Source organism: Mustela lutreola, chromosome 1 (assembly GCF_030435805.1).
Source record: "Mustela lutreola isolate mMusLut2 chromosome 1, mMusLut2.pri, whole genome shotgun sequence".
NCBI lineage: Eukaryota > Metazoa > Chordata > Mammalia > Carnivora > Mustelidae > Mustela > Mustela lutreola.
Window position 1 is genome coordinate 286,450,472 of NC_081290.1, and position 21,242 is coordinate 286,471,713.

General features: G+C 57.2%; 1 protein-coding gene across 3 annotated transcripts in view; it reads right to left on the minus strand.

Annotated features, from left to right (window-relative positions):
• The window catches only part of LTO1 (LTO1 maturation factor of ABCE1), a 116,596-nt gene extending 103,880 nt beyond the window's left edge, over positions 1 to 12,716 (minus strand). The window contains exons 1-6 of one of the 3 annotated variants that reach the window (XM_059150356.1): positions 12,604 to 12,716; positions 11,175 to 11,280; positions 9,713 to 9,783; positions 6,821 to 6,938; positions 6,410 to 6,518; positions 4,802 to 5,915 (exon numbers count right to left, since the gene is read on the minus strand). In XM_059150356.1, the coding sequence (XP_059006339.1) occupies positions 6,450 to 6,518; positions 6,821 to 6,938; positions 9,713 to 9,783; positions 11,175 to 11,280; positions 12,604 to 12,653 (414 nt within the window). In that variant the 5' untranslated portion in view covers positions 12,654 to 12,716 and the 3' untranslated portion in view covers positions 4,802 to 5,915; positions 6,410 to 6,449. Of the gene's footprint in view, positions 1 to 4,801; positions 5,916 to 6,405; positions 6,519 to 6,820; positions 6,939 to 9,712; positions 9,784 to 11,174; positions 11,281 to 12,603 lie in introns of those variants that run through there. The other 2 variants (XM_059150353.1, XM_059150359.1) reach the window with 2 other exon arrangements.
• Between the last annotated feature and the right edge of the window lie 8,526 nt (positions 12,717 to 21,242).

The following is a 21,242-nucleotide window of genomic DNA, read 5'->3' on the forward strand; positions in this document are numbered from 1 at the left end:
GCAGGCAGGCGGGTGTTCCCGCCCAGGCACTGCCAATGTTTGGGGCCAAATCCTCCTGGGTGTCCGGGAGCTGTCCTGTGTACTGTGGGGTGTTTGGCCGCACCCCTGGCTCCCACCCACCAGACGGAAGGACAGTCTCTGGTTGTCACAGCCCAAAATGACTCCTGACACGGCCAGATGTCCCCTGGTGATGCGGAGGGAGTCCTTGATGCTTTTGGTGGGGAGGACATGGGGAGGGGGCGCTGGAAAGAGGTCAGGACACCTCTACAAGGCGGCTCTCACCACCTGAGGAGAGTTCTGACCCCAGTGGCGAGGCCCTGCCTGCTGTCAGGACCAGCTCCAACCCACGTCTCCCCAGCGGCACACCCCCCACCCCACCCCCAGGATATTTGCAGATGGGAAAATAAACAAGCCAACTTTCGCTAACCTTCCTCTGGCGTAAACTTGCTGTTTGTTCTTGGTGAATCATGGTCCAGGTCCCAAGGCACTCCCACCCAGCTCGGGGACGACAGCAAAGTGCATGTTCGGACTTCAGTCCGGTGGCCTTTCACACGGACCCGTGACCTAGGAGGCCTCGTGGACACCTGTGACACCTGCCTTGGCTTCAGATGCACTTGGTCGGCCTCATTTCCAGCCCGAGGTGGGGAGCGGACAGGAAAGGCAACAGCAGGCCTCACAGCCGGCTCCGTGGGACCTGGGCCTCCTCCTGGAGTCTGGGGTCCCCAAAGTGTCCCCACCCCCCTACCCCTGGGGCTGCTGGGTGGTGAGTGCTCAGGATGGAAGCCAGGTCATGTGCCAAGGATATCATTCCTTGGTAGGTCAGCTTGCTGTGGCTTTTATGAGGCTCCTGCTGTATACCAGCCCTGCCCCACGGGTGACCCTCCTCCCAGCAGGAAGCCTCCACAGGGATGTCTGGGAGCAGGGGCTGTGGTGGCACTGGGACTGCCACCTCCCCTACGGCAGCCCCACGTCCGGCAGGTGCATGCTTGGAGCTCTGAAAGGGCCTCTGACACAGCAGACCGAGGGGCCGTCAGAGCCGGCCAGGGGTATCCTGAGGAGTGGTTTTGGGGGAGCAGAGGTAACAATCTCACTGCATCAGGTTCAAGCAGAAATGAGGGCGACCAAGTGGGGGAGCCCGGCCTGCAGAGCTGGTCCGTGGGCTCAGTGGAAGGGCAGTGAGGTGCAGACGGGGGAGCCGGAGCCCTTGCAGGGCAGAGGGCGGCGGGGAGAAGGGCTCTGGAGGTTCCCCATGCCCCGCCCTGGGTCTTGGAAGACCCTCAGAAAGGACTCTGTAGGCCTTACCTGGCAAACCACCCACCGTGTCCCCTGGTGGGAGGTCTGGCTGCCCCTCGAATCTGTGTGGGATAACAGATGGCCTGTGAGGGACTTCTGAGACAAGTCGCCCCCTGCTGCCCCTCTCCCAAGCCCAAAGGCCTGTCCTCGCTGGGCCCCACCTCCCAACCACCCGAGGGGCCTCTCGCTCCTTCCAGCTTCATCCAAGGTCCTGAGACCTGAGCCAGCTCTCCCCTTCACCCCTGTCTAGCCCCCAGCCATCATCCCCCCCACCTCTCCCCACTCACTCCAGTGTCCCCAGTGTCCGCCCACAGGACTCCAGGCACTCCCAACTATTTCCTGCCCCCACTGCCTCAACTATTAATCCCTCCCCTGAGGGGACGCTCCCTGCAGGTGCTCCCACCCCTGGCTCTGGAACCATGATCCCTGGGTGTCCCCCACTCCCCCACTGTTCTTTCTCCGTGGCCCCATTCCCAGCCAACGGAGAGAGCAGTAGGCCAGGGCCCCGGGGGCAGGCCCAGCTTTGTAAGCTGCAGGGTGGCAGACACTGCCTGACCCGGGGGCGGCGGGCAGACCCCTTCATCATGAGGACTCAGCACTGAGCTGGAAGGCTAGTCAGGTCTGCAGAGGTGGGCACTGCCAGGCTCCTAGGGGCCAAGGCCCCAGCCCCAGCATCAGGCTCCCAGAACTCATCTGAGCCCAGGGCCTTAGGGGCCTCCTGGAAGCCTCACTGCCCGCACATCTTGGCTCTGCAGTTTGCCGGGGAGAACGGTCCCACCACGGGCCACTCCCAGCGGTGGCCACGGCAGCACTGGCTCCAGAGGGCACACCTGTGCCCGGGGGTGCTGGGGGCCCGCATGCCGCCAGGCCTCCGCACCACACAGGGCTCTGTCATCCCAGGAATGCTTTTGATCAGGAGTTTACGCAGCGAGGCTTCTAATCCGTTTCCCACAGCCCCCTGGCCCGCCTGGGGCCCCCAGCCCTGAGCCACACTGAGGCCCAGGGCAGACAATAGCCTGCGGACGGTGGGCGGGCAGCTCTGGCCTGGGCCTTGGGGCCCACATCCGGGGCATCATCACCGCCACGCAGGGTGGGAGAGAAGAATGCGGAGCCCTCCTGAGGGGGTCTCAGTGGGCCTTGAGTCTCAGAGGAGCTGGGGGCCATGAACCCTTTCCATTTTCAGCTACGTCTAGTGGAGACGGGCCAATGTCTCCACACACAGCCTCCCTGCGAGCTGCGCATGCCAGTCCCAGGCCCGGCCCCCCGCCTCCCAGAGCGTGGCCAGCCCAGCGCTCCTTGCCCTCCTCCCCAGGAGAGTCCCAGCTCGCACTCACCAAGCACAAACGGCGGACCTGGCCTTGTGCTCAGGGCCCCCCCCAGTGTCTCCCTAAATCCTGAAACCACCTAGTAAGTGGCCCTAAGTTCTCGCGGGCCAAGGGCAGCCAACTCTACAGTAAGGGGCCGAGTGAGGGGCCACGACTGGGCTGGCCGCAAGGTCTCCGCCCCACTCAGCCGCACCCTGGGGCGAGAGAGACTGCGGAAGAACAGAGGAGCGCAGCTGAGGGCCAGCCCCGCAGTAGGGTGGAGGGTACCTCCTCCAGGAAGCCCTCCCTGCCCACCTTCCCCTTCCCTCATTCTGAACACTCCCCTTACATGCTCCCCAAGTGCCTTCAAATCCTTTTCTGACCCCCGGGGTGGAGAAAAAGCGTGTGAATATGAAATGAAAAGTAAACCATCGCCCTCTGCTAGGACAGTTCGGTTTATACACAGATACTGCCCTTGGTCCCGATGACTCACATTCCAGAACTCGATGACACAGCTCCAGGTGAAACGTTTTCTCTCCTCTAAGTCCTCGGTCAACATTCTTTCCCCGCAGCCGCTCAGGGTGGCTGCTACAGGCTCAGCTGCGTCCCCCAAATTCCGACGTTGAATTCCTGAGCCCCAGCACCTCATGACATCATTGTATCTGGAGACGGGGGTCTTTAGTTCTTGTTTTTTAAAGATTTTATTTATTTGACAGAAACGAGATCACAAGCAGGCAGAGCAGCAGGCAGTGGGGAGGGGGAAGCAGGTCCCCTGCTGAGCAGGGAGCCGATGCGATACGGGGCTTGATCCCAGGACCCTAAGACCATGACCTGAGCCAAAGGCAGAGGCTTAACCCACTGAGCCCCCCAGGTGCCCCTGGAGATGGGGTCTTTAAAGAGGTGACGGAGATAACATGAGGTCACCAAGGTGGGTCCTGATCCAGCATGACCAGGATCCTTACAGGACACAGAGACGCACGGAGGGACAACCCCGTGAGGACCTAGGGAGAGCTCAGCCATCCACACATGAGCAGAGAGGCCTCAGGAGGACCCTGCCCTGCCCACACCTGGACCTCGGGCTTCAGCCTCCAGGACCAGGGGACGGTACGTTACCTGTTGGGGGAGCTCATCTGTGGTGTCTGTTACGGGGCCGGGTAGACTAACAGTGGCACAGGATATGATGGGAATTTCCAACAGGAAGGAGGGAGCAGGCCAAAGCTTTGGGAAACCAGTGTTTTGTTCCATCAGAAATGAACAAAACCCACACCGGAAAGCTCCTAAACTCAAGGCCGATCTGGACAAAGGTGAACATCCAAGAGAAGCAGGTGCCCAGGATGGGAGCAGGTGTGATGGGGGGCGGGGGCAAGCAGGACACCTTGCCTGCGAACGACAGAAACCCCTGGAACAGCCACGAACTAGTGGGACGATCATCAGGTAACGTGAAGTCTGAAAGCAGAGCAGCCCACGGGCTGGCTGTCAGCGGCTCAAGGACACCACCAGCGCTCCGCGACACATGCCCAGCTGCAGCTTCAGCCGGAGCTAGCGGTCAGCGGCCTGTAGTGAGCCCAGGTGCCACCGCCACGGGACAATTTCCACAACAGATCTGCTCTCTCCATAGCGACAGCAGCTTTCCCAGAGGCCCCCGGAAGACTCCGCCACCATCTCCTCAGCTGAGAGCGCCTTGCTCATGCCTGACCCGTCCCTGCAGGGGGCATCACCTGGGACAGAACGAAGAAGTGTCACGGTGGCCTTGTGTGCTGTCCCTGGGCTCTGCTGGCATAACCAAAGGTTCCCAGAAGCCTCGTCCAGGCGGGCCCAGGCCAAGCCCGATGTCCAGGGGAGAGCTCTGAAGATCAGCTCCACCCGCCCCCCCCAGGGGCTGCCCGTGGCTCACCCAAAGCTCCCGAACAGGAGGGGCCAAACTGTGGGGGGACAGAGGGGGGAGTCTGGGGCAGTTACAGCTGCTGACAGCGGAGCCAGGGTCCTCGAGGAAGAATGAAACCCCCCCTTGAACGTTCATCACGGGGTACCACTTTCTCACAGGAATGAGGTATGGGTTTAACAAGACGCGTGGACAGAAATGCAACCGGAAGCAACAGCCTGGCCCACTCAACGCACTCCTGCCCTCACACCTGGACCCCAGACACCATGGGAGTAAGAAATGAATTTGCTGGATGTCACATTATAAATGCTCCCAGACAGTGTTTTGCTTTAAAATGGGCTATTTATTTTTCTCTCCACTTATCACCACAACAGAGAACTTAGAAAACCCAACAACCCACCAACGAAAACCACCCCAGTTGCCCCATCCCACCCCTGGCCCGTCCCACCGGCGAGGGATGCCCGCTGCTGCCCTTTGTGGCCACAGGACCCAGCCAGGGGTCAGGCACTGTCTGCAGCCGTAAGCACACCAGCTCCCAGGAACTCAGCGGGGACCGAGCCGAGGGCCATGGCCAGGGACGCACATGCCAGCGTGGCAGGACCAAGCCCCCGTCTCTTCCTCGGTGCGCAGGCCAGGGGAACCGAAGGAGAGGGAAACAAACGCCCACCCCCGCTCCTGCGCAGGCCCCAGCCTGGAGTCTCCGGCACGTGCTCGGGACCACCAGCTTGTGCGGCAAAGCAGCCATCGCTGGAATGTTCAAGAATGATGTTAAAAACTGGAACAGATTCACGGTTACCCCTTTAATCATCTCGTGCCTGACTTTCAGACACGCTGCCTCAGAGAGAAGCAGGCAGGCGGACCTGCCAGCAATGCTGAGGGCGCCCCCCCGGAGGGCATGGGGAGGGGCAGAGGGATGCCCCAGAACCACTGACGGAACCCCCCTGTCCCGCCCAACCCATCCCTCCCCTGGATACAGATGCCTGCAGTGTGAGCAGAAGACAAGAGAAGTCGCGTCACAGGAGAAACGCAGCGTCCTCAACACAAGGCTCTGCCAGTCTGCAGAGCCGCAGCAGCCCAACTTTCCGTCTTTAGCCTACAGTACTGCCCCCTTAGCCGTCTTGATGCTGCAGAGCCCCAGCCCCATCTGGAGACAGTGCGAAGAGCGAGTCCGGGCTCCCTCCGAAGCCCCTCTCGGCCAGAGGCCGTGTCAGCGGGCCACAGGGACTCCCCGTGGCTCCATGGACCGCAGTGGGGACCCACACACTCCGGGCCTGAGAGCAGCCGCCCACTCCAAGGCTGTGACCATGCATTCCAGAGCAGGCACGCAAGATGCGGTGACAGGGGGGCGTGGGATCGGAGTCCGAGCTCTGCTGCCGATGCCCTTGCACAGGGCGGTCCCCGCGGGTCTCGGTTTCCTCATCTGTCAAGTGGGAACACTGGAGGGATTACACAAACAACAGGGGAGCCCATCACCCAGCGCCGGCACATCCTCGGGGTCCGCCAGTGTCAGTCCCACCACACTGCCCGCAACCTGCGTCACGTCGAGCCCGCGTTCTCAGTTCCTAAAAACCTGTTCTTCTGAGCTCCGAGTCCAGGCTCGGGCCAGGGGAAATCCTAGCCAGAGCCGCCCCCACTCTAGAACCGGCCAGGCCTGCCCAGCCAGAAAGGACCCCCGGCCAGTGACCCTGGAACGGGAGGAAGTGGCCTCATAAGGGCCCTGGCGGGCGCGCGCTCAGACTGCACAGCAGACAGGGCCCAACAAAGGCCAGGCCTGTGTGGAGGGGCTGCGGGGGGCACCCAGGCGACACAGGCAGCCCCCAGGGAGGAGGAAGCCCTTTCACCGACTAAACTGGAACCCTCCCCACAGAACAATGACCACCCCATCATTGTTTTGCCTTGAATCACATTTTTAAACACTTAACATACGGACATCTGTTCCTTGATGTTTCGTCTTTGTTCATCTGTCATCCTCAAAACGAAAGTCCAGAACCTTCCGCACTAATTTTAAAGTCTGGCTGAACATTTAGCAATGAACAAAGCTGAAAACACAGAAGAATAAAAGATGTACTCTTGAAATCTTACTTATTTCTACTCACAAATTAGAACAAAACTTTCTCTCTACCTACAGCTTTTCTACACCACCCCCGAAAGTTCTAACGATTGTTCGTTCTCTAGACCATCTTCAGTTTTCTCACACAGAAACCCAAAAACAACATGCTTCTGTGGACCATGCGCGCGGACACGCAGCCCCGAGACCACGAGCGACAGGAGTGCCCGGGGCTGCGTGCAGCGGGTGAGGAGAAAGGCAGGTCGAGCCGAGAGACACATGCAGCGGACAAACCTGTTTAAATTTCCCTCTAATTTTGTCTAAGTCCTCGTGAAGTTTATCGTAAGTGGGGTCATCGTAAGGGAACTTCTGAATCATCCCAATCAACGACTCTAAGGCCTTCATCTTTTTGCTGTAAAGCACAGAAATAAAAACTTTTAGTCCTTTGCACACAGCGGGCTCGGCTTACGCGAGGACGACGCTGATCACGTACTTGGAGCAACGGGCGTGCAAAGCATGCCTGAGTCCGGAAGCGCGAGAACGAGCTTCTCACTCAGTACTATTTACTCGCCCAGCAACGCGCTCCTGCCCACAGCCCGCACTCCCCTGCCGGTACGGAGCTGGCGGGTGTGCTGCCCGCCAGACCTCCTCTAGGTCACAGACGTGGGAACAGACAAAACCAGGCAAGGAGAGGGCGCTGGGGGGGACACGATCTAGCCCACTGTGGGCCTGGGGCGTTCCGGGACCCAGAAACATCACACTCACAGCCTTGGGGAGTTCCGCGGCAGGTAGACCAGCAAGCCCCTCCCACCAAAGGGCAAGACTCAGTGTCCGGTGTCTGGGTCCGGTTCCCTCTCCCAGGAAGGCGAAGCTCTGCGGGAAGGCGAGCTGGCTCCCAGCCCTCCGGTATTTCACTTCTCTGTGACATGCAGACTCAACAGCCACCTCACAGCTCTCCAGAGGAAAAGTGACCTCCGCAAAGCCCAAAACCTAGCCCAGGGCAGGTGCTTAGTGAGCGTAAGGTCTCCTCGCTTCCACCAGGGCTCACACCCAGGGCTGGGGGAGACCGTTCCCAGATGTGTGCATCTGGGAGATACACGGTGATCCTGATGGGCACCCCCCAGACCACCCAGATGACCGAGGTGGGCCATCCGAGCGTCAGAAGGATGCCAGGTGTCTGATTAGAGGAAATTCGACAGAACTCTTCCCCAGGATGAATCAACAGCAACCACCACCTCCTAAGTACCGGCCTGTAACTGCTGTTTTCAGATACAGGCAGAGTCTGCGACGCCCAGTCAGTGAACGAGAATGACGATGGCCACCTCTCTAAGACAACACAAACTGTAAAAGGGCAAAAGGAACTCAAAGCAACGAAGCACTCGGTTTCCAGGGCGATGGAAGGCAGATGCCACCATGTGGGAAACGGCTGTATTCCAGCGCGATAAAAATACACCCCGTTTTAAGTTGGCAAGTAGCAACTTAGTCTTCTCTGATCCGTGAAGCTACTTTGAAACACACCTGGCCTGTCACACCATCAAAGTCAAGGCCCGTCAGCAGGGCATGCCTGCTCCCGGCTGATCCAACGGCACGGCCGGCGCCAGACCTCAAGCTCAGCCCCAAACGCTGGCCTGCACACGGCTCCCACCACCCTGCTGGGGGGCCGGGGTGGGAGACAGGTAAGCACCTCCAAGTCCATCAAAAATCCACGGTCATCTGATGTAAAGCACCACCCCTTAGCCTGAGACACCGTCTTCTGTGGTTTCTCCGGCGTTAAAAGCCCCTTATGTCACTGAATGGAAACACAGAGAGGGGCTTTCCCTTCCTTGGAACATAAGGCAGCGGAAGGTCCTCTATCAACCCTCTACCATTATTTAAAAAATTGTACTGACACAAGAACGCAAAACACCATGCCCCACAGCTCTAGGAGACAGGCTTCTAGGTTGTGTTTCAAGGAGACCCTCGGGCTGCGCTGGCGGGGAGGGGGCGGCAGCAAGGTGAGCCCCACAGCTTCCGCCTGTCCCCAGGCACACGGCGCAGGTCCTCCTCCAGCTGAGACAGACGGGTGAGCAGCTTTAAGAAATCAGGGGCCCCAGCTCGGAGGCTGGAGTGGAGCGCCAAGCTCAGCTTCGCCTGCCACCCAGTGGAGCCCCAAGTTGCCAAACGTGACCTCGACCACACGCACAGTCTTCAGAGGACCATCCCCGCCCGGTGCACCTCGGCCCCTGTACACGTCTGGTCCACTGCCAGCGACTCAGGCCGCCAGAGCGGCCCAGGGACTCGATCAGGGCAGGGCAGGCCATTCCAGCATGGCCCGGTCAGCTGCGAACAAGCACCCTCGTCCTCACAGTAGAATACGGCGGTGCCCCAAATTGAGAAATTCAAAATACTTCAAGTAAGACAAGTCATTCGGACAGCGGAATGCAACCTTCCCTGCCGTCCTCCACTGTCCTTGGGACCCTCTGGTGCCAGGAGAAGGCAGCAGGCATCAGAACGAGGCATGGCACCAGCTGAAGCCAACTTTGGGCTCCCAGGAGAGCGGGACTGCCGAGCCACGCGTGCCTTTGACTTCAGGGCTCGTTCCCAGGTTAAGACTGAAGACAGATGTGCAACTGAAGACAGATGTGCAACACGGTCCCTGGGGCTTCAGCAGGTGGCGTATAGCAAGAACAGGTTCAAAAGATTACGAAACGACCCAAAAATAGCTACCATTTACTCAGCACCACCAGGAACCAGACCCGTGTCAAACACGCCGCCTTCTCTCACTGGCACATCTAGTTGGCTGCGCTGAAAACCAGCCACGACAGAGTCCCCACTTCCGACCCTAGTCATACCGAGGCTACCGTGTTTATTCCAAGCTCCGGGAAAGGCGAACAAGAAGACAGAATCCACTTCAACAACCTTCACCAGCAGGAGATGTAAAATCCACTGGTGCTACGAAGCCTGCAGGGAACCGGCGGACAGCTCCACGAAGGCTTGACAAGTAGTAACGTGTGTTCGCCGGACACCGAAAACGAGATCTATGCAAGGCACAATTTCCTGCAAATATCAGGACCACATTCAAGTCTGGTCTATTTTCTCCACGTGACAGATGAGGACACAGAGACACGAACTGCCCGAAGTCTGGGTAAGCTATGGACCCACACCCCGGCTCCACACAATGAAAAAGGAAGAGATCTTAAACCCTACCTGTCTTTCTCGGTGGCACAGCCGTGCAGGAGACATCTCCAAGCGAAAGCAAAGCCTTGATAGCACCCAATCTGTGAATTCACAAAAAAGTGAAGATGGAAATTAATAAGCAACAAGCTACATTGTATCTAACTGTCCCGCTCTCCAAACTGAAGGTGGGCACCAAAGGCAGTGGTGCTTCTCACGCTGCGGTTCTGAAGCACGTGCTGGGCATCAGACCCCGGAGTCAGATGGCCGAGCCTTCAGTGAGGCGACGGCCTCCCCAAAGTTCCCCTGGCTCCGCCCCTGGGTCTTGTGTCCCTTGTGGTCCCCCCCTAACCGCAGCTGTAGCCAGCAGAACACAGAAAAGGCACAGCGTGGCTTCTGAATTTAGGAGTAGCAAACATCACTCCTGCCATCACTGGTCCAAGTGTCACAGGGCCACTCCAGCAGCCCTGCGGGGAGGTGCACGCGGCAAGAGCAGTGGTGTGAGTGAGCAGTCTCCGGAGTGGCTCTCCCAGCCGCAGGCGAGCCTTTGCATGGCTGCAGGCCTGCCTCCAGCCCCGGCGGCGTGGAGCCAGAAGCACCCAGTCCAGTGTCTATTGTCAGAGTCCCCCACAGCAGACATCTACCGCAGTCCTGACGGCCCCTCCAGGCTCTGCCACTCAGAGCTGGTCTTCCGGAGTGAGGGCCCATTGAGAGGGAAGGAAGAACAACCATGGACTCCGGAGGACTTCGGTGAGAAGGGGTGACCCAGGGCAAGGATTCAGGAAGCGGAAGCACCGTGATCCGCCAGCAGAAGAACCGTGATCCGCCGGCGCAAGCTGAGATGGCCGAGGACCAGCTTTCTCGTCCCCCAGACCACACCACCCTCTCTTTAGCAGGCACACCTCAGAGAGGCAGGTTCGGTTCCAGACCGACTGCCAACAGATGAACTGCTTGGTTTCCCGACACACGGGAAAGTTATGGCTAGGCCACACTACTCTACTCAGTGAGACGGCCCTAGGTCTGCAGAACGCTGCACTTACCTTCAGCAGAAAATACTTTATGGCTAAAAAACACGGAGCATCATCAGACTCTCAGCAAGTCATCATCACGGGTCACACATCACAGAAATAAATATAATAATCATAACAAAAAGGTCTGAAACAATGCAAGAATCAGCGAGGTGTGACAGAGAGATAAGAAGTGAGCAAATGCTGCTGGAAACACGGTGCCAACAGGCCTGCCTGGCACAGAGACGCGCAGACTTTCCATCTGACAGCCTCACACTACCTGCGGAGATGCGGCTGAGGTGTGCTGGGGCAGCAACACGCCCTGTCAGTCTGGGTGAAGGACACTGCCCCATCTACCCTGTCCAGTCCGCAGCCGCTCCGAGAGGCCGGAACTCCTGGCTCTGCCACACTGACCATCGCCGGAAATTATAAACTATGAGTGAAGAAGATTCATTTCTAAAAATTGGGGGGGGGGGGGTCCCACTTACCTCAGATCCAATTCTGGCTCCATGCAACGTGCCGTGCTGTCTTCCTTCGATTAAACCCAAACTGCTGCCTTCTTCGTAGCCCTCCTGGTATCCTTCCCCGTGGAACCTGTGATGGAGAGGCAAGCTTGATCAAAGAAGCAGGAGAAAGACTGCTCTTCCTGGAAGAAATTTTCTCTCCCACAGACCCCAGACTCAGCAAGACGAGACACAGTATAGAAGAAACCGTATTGAATGTAAGTCAGAAGACGGAGGGCACGACCCCAGCTCTACCCCCTCTGACGCTGCAGCCCGATCTGCCTCCTCTACAGGGAGGGGAGGCGGGGGGGGGGGGGGGAGCCAAATTCATGAATCCCACACCTGGCAGGACACCAGAAACACAGGGAAGTTTTAGAGACACAAATTCGAGGGCTGAGCCCCCGACACCCAGTCGGGAGGAAGGCCCGGGAGCGCTTTCTGAAACCTCCCAGGAGACTCCCGGGTGCAGCCAGGCCAGGGAGCCGTTGCTCTGGGAGTGCGACCTGCACGGCATGAAGTGCTTCCCAACACTGTGCCACACACGTGGCTTTCCATCGCAGCTCCGCACCCGGGAAGGGAGAAACGCCACCGGGTCACCGCAGAGCACGCGGAGGCAGCGGTGCCCGGCATACAGGCACGGCTGGGGCTCTGCGGGCTCCACAGGGGCGTGGGACCATCCTAACCTGAAGTCACCACAAACAGCAGAGGTGGGACGGCGCCCCGCAGTGGGGCAGTGTCGCTCCCACGTACTGGCGACGGGACCCCGGGGAGTGATCCCGCCTCCCGGTCTGTAAAACACCAGCGTCACAGACAGCGCTGCGCCAGTGGCCCGCAGCCCACCGAGCTCGCGGGTGGGCTCACGCCAAGCTCGAGACACACGTCAGCGCCTGGTGCTTAAACGCTCGCCCTCTTCCACGACGGAGGCCTACGGATGTGTCCAGTGGGCCGGGCCCTGGGGGAGGGTCCCCGCCGTCCCAGCCCCGGGCACTCCCCAGGGGCCCCGGGGGCAGCGGGATGGCGTCTGACCCATTTATCAGCCTGTCCGTGAATGCGGCCGTATGTCCCACCACGAAGGAACAAGGGAAAGGGGCAGCGCCCAGATGGCAAAGGTCCGTCCCACCCAAGTACGGGGCGTCCCCGGAGGAAGGCGGGCATCAGGCCGAGCAGATGCTCGGGGCGGCCCCGGACCGGGAGGCGGGTCTGGGGGAGCAGCTGGGCACGTGCCGCGCCGCCGAGGAGGAGGAGGGGGAGGGGGAGGGGGAGGGGAGCCGCGGCTCCGGCACTTCGGCCCCACACGCGCCCGTGCCCGCCGCTGGCCCAGGCCGCCCCCGCCCCGACGCCCGCTCCCGCGTCGCCCCAGGCCCGCGCCGCCGTCGCAGCCGAAGGAAGACGCAGGCCCGGCCCCGCCACCCACCTTTCGTCCGCCATCACGATGGCGTCGAACATGTCTTGACTCCCCGCCATGGCGGCTCCGGCCCGGCCCGGCTCGCCCTGCCCCTCGGGCTCCGCACCCCCGCGAGGCCGGAGCTCCCACTCACCGCTTCTGCGGAGGCGAGGCCACTTCCGGGGGGCGGCGGCGCGGGGCAGGCCGGGTAAGGACGGCGCGCCGGAGGGCCCAGCCCGCGCCGCGGAGGCCCGGACGCATGCGCGCCGGGGGCGGGGCCCGCGAAGTCGAGACACCTTTGCCAAAAAAAAAAAAAAAGGGTGGAAATTCTAGGTGGGACGTCCAGGTGAGCGTGCAGGGGCGGCCCTTCCACTGGAGGAGCCCGGAGGGAATCCCGAGAGGAAAACCGATCGATTTCACTACGTGCAAATGCAAACTCGCTCCTGCCCAAAGTGGGGATAACATTAAAAAGCCAGCAACAATCTGGAGGTTTGTCCGAAATATCACAACGAAGGCAGTCGTGTGTGTGGCTTATGGAGAACTTGCTACCAAGGATAAGCAATGAGTGCATCCTCACAGGGGCGAAGAGATGGGCCAACGTTTGGAGGGCGGGATGCACGGTCAGGCGCGCAGAGTGGAGAAGGCGGTGCGCGCCCGTGACCTTGGAACTTCACCTCCGGCACGACCTCCCGGGTTCGCTGCAGCACCCCCTGCACGGGCGCCCCGCGGACTCCAGCAGCGCCCGACACGATGTAGGAGGCCGAAGGAAGGTCGTGGAAAATGCTCCTGATGTTCAAGGGAAGAACGTCTAGGTCTTCTCCCAGTCCAACCACATTACACAATTACTCTTTTAAAAAGAATGAAAGTACCCCAAAAGGTCCACGGTGACTAGATCTGGATTTTGAAATTACATTAATTTTTAAATGTCCTCTTTTATATGTTTTCTGAGTGGCCCCTGTTTTGTGATCCTCAGGAGCATAAGAAAGCCCCATAAGACATTTTTTCCCCGCAAAAGATGAAATTAAATAGACTTTGTATATTCTGTTCGTTAAATATCTTTTCGTTTTTAGGTCGGGGGTTTTTTTGTTGTTGTTGTTTGTTTGTTTTTTTCTTCAGCAGCAGATAAAATCACAAAACATTTGGGATGTAGGAGAAAGGAAAAACAAGCAAACAAATACATACACTTTCCCACCCCTCTGGCCACCAATTAATTTTTTTTTTTTAAGATCTGGTATATTCCTTTTAAAAAAGATTATTTATTAGAGAGAGTGCACGAGAGAGCACATGCGTGCAGGGGTGGGGCAGAGGGAGAAGGAGAGAATCCCAAGTCGATTCAGCGTTCAGCACAGAGCCGATGTAGGGCTCCAACCCAGGAACCCCAGACTATGACATGAGCTGAAACCAAGAGCGCCCGATGCTTAACCAACTGCACACCCAGGTGTCTGCCACCAGTTACTTTTTGCTAATCTTGTTACATTTTTTCCTTTTGCATTTTCTCACAAAAATAATCATATGTGTACAATTTTATACCCTTACCCCCGCCTACTAATGAGCTAATGAAAGTTAACATTATATTACAAAAATGTCCCAAGTAAGGGAATGGTTCTCTCGTTATTACATATATAAAATAGATTTTTTGAACATAACCTCTTCGGTTGAAAGAAAATGAAACAAGCTATTTCCTTCAGGATGGGAGTTAGTGTGTGGTGGAGAAACAGGCCAGTACAGGATAAAACCCACGGATATAAATATATATACAGGAGCGCCTGGGTGGCTCAGTTAGTTAAGTATCTGCCTTCACTCAGGTCATGATCCCAGGGTTCTAGAATGAGCCCTGAGTCTGGTTCCCTGCTCAGCGGGGAGACTGTTCCTCCCTCCCACTTGTGCTCTCACTCTATCAAATAAATAAATAAAATCTTAAAAAAATAATAAAGATGTATATAGAAGAGTAGAATCTTAATTCCAAACTAAAATAAATACTAAAATACTACCTTGAACCCAGACTGTTTTAACATTGGAGGGTAAAAGATTCGTTGTGTTATCTTGGATTTTCAATACTTGTTCACAAATTGCTTCCTTTTCAAATAGGCATCGGACTTTAAAAAAGAGGGACTCCAAGGTAGGAAAAGGGAATTTTAGTTTGGGAAATATTCACTTCTGGCATTGACCTTTTTCTTTTTTAATTTTACATACATCCGCCACCAAATACTCAGCAGCCTGCAAAACGAAACAAACCTGAACCTGTCGATCTATACTGCCAACCCAGAATCACACCCATTTTATCAGCGAGCTAAAACCAAAATGTGCCGTTTGTTCCCGTGGTGGTTAAAGAAAACTGCGGGTCTCTCAAAATTTAAACACATTTGATATATGTTTAAAAATAATCTGCAAGAGGGGCACCTGGGTGGCTCAGTGGGCTAAAGCCTCTGCCTTTGGCTCAGGTCATGATCCCAGGGTCCTGGGATGGAGCCCCGCATCAGGCTTTCTGCTCAGCTGGGAGCCTGCTTCCTCCTCCCTCTCTGCCTGCTTGTGATCTCCATCTGTCAAATAAATAGATAAAATCTTTAAAAAATAGTAATAGTAATCATCTGCAAGGGTAGGGCCCTATCCTGTCGCAGATTAATTCTGCCCTTAGCTACAGAGCTGGAGGGCTCATTTCTGGCTAATGGACTGATGAGATTATAAGTAATCTTTCTTCTCCTGTAGGTGTTTCTGTGTTTGGTTTTTTTCCTTTAATCATGGAGGAAAAATGCCTTTCATAATCAGAAGGGGAAAAAAAGAAGTGATTTCAAATTCTTAAAAGGAAGTCATTAGATGACAACTTACTTCCAGGAAATAACTCTTCCTCTCAGTGTGTATTCACCAAAAATGAATGACAACACAACTGGGGGGAAAAAAAAAAAAAGAGGCGTCTGGGGGCTTTAACATCCCAGTGTGACTCCCTGGGAAGGGAGAGAATCCAAGGACTGGGTCCCTTGCAGACTCTGGGGCTAATTCCCCTCCATTCCCTCCCCCAAAGTGGAGCTCTGGGAGCCGGAAAGGAAGGGCCACTTTCTTTTTTTCTCTTTCTTTTTAATCCACAATTTTAATTAAGTTTTTTATTTCCAATATAGTTAACATACGGTATAATGTTAGTTTCAGGTGGACCATATAGAAATTCAACACTTGCCTGCATCATCCCACACCATGTCCTGTGCTCACCACAACAGGTGCTCCCCTCCGTCCCCAACACCTACTTCCCGCCTCCCCTACCACCTCCCCTCTGGTTACTGTCAGTGTGTTCTCTGTGGTTAAGATTCAGTTTCTTTGTCTCTCCCTTCTTTTTCTTTGCTCATTTGTTTTGTTTCTTAAATTCCACATATGAGGGGCGCTTGGGTGGCTCAGTGGGCTGAAGCCTCTGCCTTCGGCTCAGCTCATGATCCCAGGGTCCTGGGATGGAGCCCCGCATCGGGCTCTCTGCTCAGCCGGGAGCCTGCTTCCCCCTCTCTCTGCCTGCCTCTCTGCCTACTTGTGATCTGTCTGTCAAATAAGTAAATAAAATCTTTAAAAAAAAAAAAAGAAAGAAAGAAAGAAAAGAAAACATTAAAAAAAAATTCTGCATATGAGTGACGTCCTATATGGGGCACCTGCGTGGCTCAGGTCGTGATCTCAGGGTCCTGGGCTGGAGCCCTGCGTCAGGCTCTCTGCTCCGCAGGCAATCTGCTTCTCCATCTCCCTCTGCGCGCTCTCTCTCTCTCTCTCTCTCTCTCAAATAAAGAAATAAAACCTTTCTTAAGAATGAGAGCGATCCAATCGTACTCGTCTGCCTCTGACTTAACTTCACTTTGCATAATTCTCTCCAGCTCCACCCTCATCATTGCAAAAGGGAAGATTTCTTTTTAATATTTTACTTCATTTTTGTTTATTAATTTGAGAGAAAGAGTGAGTGGGTGAGAGAGCACGGGAGCAGGGGCAGAGGGAGAGGGAGCAGCAGATTCCCTGTTGAGCAGGGAGCTCCACGTGAGCTCGGTGAGGATCCCGGGATCATGGCCGGAGCCCCCCACGCGCCCTGCAAACGGCAATATTTCGTTCTTTCTTATGGCTGAGTAATACTCCATTGTGTATATACACCGCCTCTTCTTTATCCGTTCATCAATTGGTGGACACTGGGGCTGCTTCCACAGTTTGGCTGTTGTAGATAATGGGGCTATAAGCGTCTGGGTGCATACGTCCCTTTGAATTGGCACTGGGGGTGGTAAACACCCAGGAGTGTGATTGCTGGATCGCAGGGCAGTTGTATTTGTAGCTTCTTGAGCAGGAAGCTCCGTCCTGTCATCCAGTGCGCCTTCCTGGGGGGGCCACTTTCTCCCTGCCTGCTCAGGAATCTCTTGGAGCCAAATGACGGGAGACTTGTGGTGGGGACTGGGGGTCGGGCGTTGTGACCAGTGACCAAGAGACCTCTCAGAAGGGCCCTGGCCAGCAAGGACCAGCCTCCAACCCTGGGACAGCTCTGAGATTTGGGCCAGAGCTGGTGACCCCTAGTCTCTCCCCGCCCCCGGCCCCGCTGAGGCTTCTAATTACTCCAGCATCCCGATGGCCCTGGGACCCACAGGAACACAGCCAGGGCTTCCAAGGGCGAGAAGGAGAAAAGAGGAGTCTGGGCAGGGAGGCCGCACCAGAATTCCTTAACGCTGCGTGGGTCTCAGGGGAGTTCTATGCTTATGCAGAAGCAGAGACTATGGGGGGGAGTATGGGGGGGAGTAGCACAGAGACCCGGCCGCGGTCCTTTCACCAAGAGGGGACCAACTTCTCCCGCACACCCTTGTGCTCCCTTGGGCTTGGCTGTGCCACAGTCCCAAACACACAACCCAATGTCTTCGTGGCCTCTGCCAGGAAGGGCTCATTCCCGCTAACACAGAGTCCAGGATGGGCTTGGCGGGGTCGGCATGGGGGGGGGGGGGAGTGTGTCTCCAAAACCGTGAGCTTCAAAGTAAATACAGTTCTAAAAGAAACTATGAATGTTTGAAGACGAGCAGACGCCCCACTTGTGAAGCTCACTTTGCAAAGACCCCGTGACAGAGTGGACGCCCTGTGGATGGTGGCAGGTGGCTGGGAAGGGCCCCCCGGGGCCAGAGGAGGGAGGAGGGGTAGGGTGGCCTTCCACGGTGGCCCCTCGGAGAGGGAGTGGTCCTGTTGAGGCTGCGTGAGGTGGTGAAGGCAGGATCCAGCCCTGACCGCCCCCCCAACCTGCTGTCACTGGAGAGGACCCGTGAGGGCTCATGAACCCCTAGCAGAGGCTGTAGAGGGTCTCTGCGGTGTGACACACCCCTTCCTTTCTTCAGAGGGGCCCCAGCTCTGGTCCTCCAGTGTCTGTCTTCCCAGGGCTATGGCCTCTTCTGGCCCCAGCACCCCTCTCTGGGCTCCCTCCCCTCTGCCCCTCCTGGCAGCCCCCATTCTTCCCCTGCCTGGGAGAGACCCCTCACTTCCCACCTCTGTGGAGCAGACATTCCTGCTGTGACACTTCCTTGTCCTGGCCTGACTACCGGCCTCCCAGCAGGGCAGTGACATCAGAAGGCAAGGCTGGGGCTCCCTGTAAGCCTTGGGTGGTGGAGGGGAGACACCCAGTGTAGGGTCTGCAGCAGTAAAGGCCAACCCCCTTTCCCACTTCTGCTTTGCTCAGAGTGTGGTGGTGCCGGAGGAAACCAGCTCTTCTGGGCCTCAGTGGAACTCACCTCCCCCGACCCCGGGGGCTCAGTGTGCTCATCTGTAACAGGGGAGGCACACAGGTGCGCACCTGCAGGGTTGGTAAGAGAAGGTGCCTGGCCGGCCGGAGGTGCATAAACATGTTAGGAACTATTGGCAACACGATAACTTCCTGGTGTGTCCTGGTGTGTGTCTAATGGTGGGGCACGGAAGGGCAGGAGCCTTCCCTCCCCTCGGAGCGCTCCTGGGGTCCAGCATCCCCAGTTCCTTTGGCCCGGAGTCGGCGGGAGGCGGAGACCGTGTCAGGGCACCCGCCACTGGGGGGCGCCGTTGCGCCTCCGGCCGCTCCTCCCAGCGCGCTCCGGGCCACCTGCCGCCAGGGCCGGGGGAGTCCCTCTCCCCGCCGCGGGACGGGTCTTATCCCGGACTTCATTCCCCGAGCCAGGCTGGAAGAGCGTTGATAAGGACCCGCTCCTCCGTGGGTCAGACCCTTTCTCAGGTTATCACCTGTAATTCCCTTTTTAAAATTTTTTTATATATTCATTTTATTTATCTATTTATTTGACAGGCAGAGATCCCAAGTAGGCAGAGAGGCAGGCAGAGAGAGAGGAGGAAGCAGCCTCCCTGCTGAGCAGAGAGCCCGATGCGCTGGATCCCAGGACCCTGAGACCATGTCCTGAGCCGAAGGCAGAGGCTTGACTCACTGAGCCACCCAGGCGCGTCTATCACCTGTAATTCTTTAAAAACGTCCCTTGGAGCCGGATGTTACCAGTGATACTCAGGGTGGACGCTGAGACTGGGGGTGGGGGGCTACTTGGCTTCCGACAGACCGATGTTAAAGCCCTCCCAGGGTTGGCCACCCCAGACCACAGGCCTCCGTCCATTACCACCTGCTCCAGCCTCTACCCAGCCAGCCCCCATGAGAGCAGGCCCTGACCCACTGCCCGTGTCCAGCTCTGAGGCCACAGAGGACACATGGAGGACACATGTCCAGGGCCAGCTGACATCACCCAGCGCTGATGGAGGAACGCGATCGTGGAACCTGCGTCCCAGGTCTCCCAAGAAGGGTTTTCCCCCATCAGCCTGCTTTGGTCTGGGCCCAGCTGCCCACAGCTCTCAGACTCCTCATGGAGGGCTGGTGTTGGATCCAGGCTTCACCTGGGCCTGGGCTCCCCTGCCCCCCACTCCACCTGAGATCCAGGACCCAGAGGGCAGGGCAGCTGAGAAGGAAGGAGGTGACCCCCAGCCTCCCCTGGGGGTCTCCCACATCCCCCTGCCAGGGCCCCAGCAGTGCCCGGCCTGATGTCAGTTGGGGGGGTGAAGCCCCAGCCTGGCGCCCTCCCCAAGCTCCCAGTCTTCCCTGCGGTAAACTCAGTTAGGGTGGTTGCGAGGCCTGACTGCTCTAGTGTACATTAAAGGTAGTCCCTGGATAACTGGCTGCACAATCCAGAAGCGACTGGAAAGATTTGTAGTGTGCATACCCTTTCCAACAAAGCAACCCTACTCATGTCTCTCCCTCTGTCTGGGTTGAATGGTGCCCCCCAAAAGATGTGTCCCAGTCTTCACCCACAGAACCAGAGAACGTGACCTTGGTTGGGAAACGTTTCTTTGCAGAAGTCAAGCTCTCGAGACGAGATCATCCCGCATTACCCACCTGGGCCCTCCAACTACTGACAAGTGTCATGTTATAACACAGAAAAGCAGACACACAGAGGGGCCACATGAAGACGGAGGCAGACACTGGAGGGGCGCAGCCACAGCCCAGGGATGCCCGCCCCCCCCCCAGAAGCTGGAGGAGGCAGGAAGGACCCTTCCCCAGTGCCTCCAGAGGGAATGAGGCCCACTCATGCCTTGATTTTGGACTTCTGGCCTCCAGATGGAGAGAATACACTTTTCTTGTTCTAAGCTTCCTGCTTCTTTGTCATTTGTGATGGGAGCTCTAGGAAATGAATGCAGGATGTTTGAGGAGTGCTGCTGGGAAGAGGGGACCGAGCGGCGACCCAGAGCCTAGGCCAAGCCAGGCCGAGGCGCCGAGCACCCTGTCCTCTGAGGCTGGGATCCTGTGCCGGTCTAGGTGGGCTAGCTTAACCAGGGTGGCTGGGGAAGCCTGGATCGAACAAACAGGCAGGACGGGCAGGATGGGTCCCCGCCGTGGGGACTGAAGATTCCACAGTGAGTGGAAGTGCAAGGAAGCCAGGTGGAGCCTCCCAGGGACCTGCATCCCTGTGCTGGGGAACCCCCAGGACCCCCGTGGCCCGTGGAATGAAGCACATCTTCTCCATCTGGCCAGAAGGAGCCCACCTCGCCGGGGTGCACCCCCTCTCCGCCAGCCAATAGAGCCCTCCGGAAGACAGGGACACGGAGCCAGCTCCCCAGGGCACTCAGAGCCCCCCGGGGACTTGCGACTCTCCTGCCAGCAAACCAGGCAGGGCACCCACTCCTTCCATAGCCTTCCCTGAGCCCGAGGGGGTGTGGGCTCACACTCTCTCTTCTCGTCACCAGCAGATCTTCTGGAGACAGACTGGGCAGCCAGACAAAATAGAGGACACCCGGTTAAGTCTGACGTTCAGATGAACAATAAATAATTTCTGAGCATAAGTATATCTCATATTTCATGGGATATACTTCTACTAAAAAGTGTGCTGCTTCTCCTAAATTCTCATGTAACGGGGCTGTCGTGTTTCTACTTGCTAGACTTGACAACTGCCGAAGGCGGAGGGAGATACAGCAAGAGAGCAAGCCCACCTTCCTGTGAGGAGTCGAGGCCCGTCAATGGGGTGAATGCAAGATCCAGCCTTGAAGACTCTTCCCCGTCTCCTGCCAGAGGACCCACGTCAGCCACAGAAACGGTCATCCCAGATTTTGGCCGCCAGGTCAAGTGAAAACGTGACCTAGAGTGAAAAGGTATTAACCATCAACACTCTAGTGTGAATTAGTTCACAAAGATGTGCATCTACTCATTACTATGGGCTGTGCTGTGGGGAGGA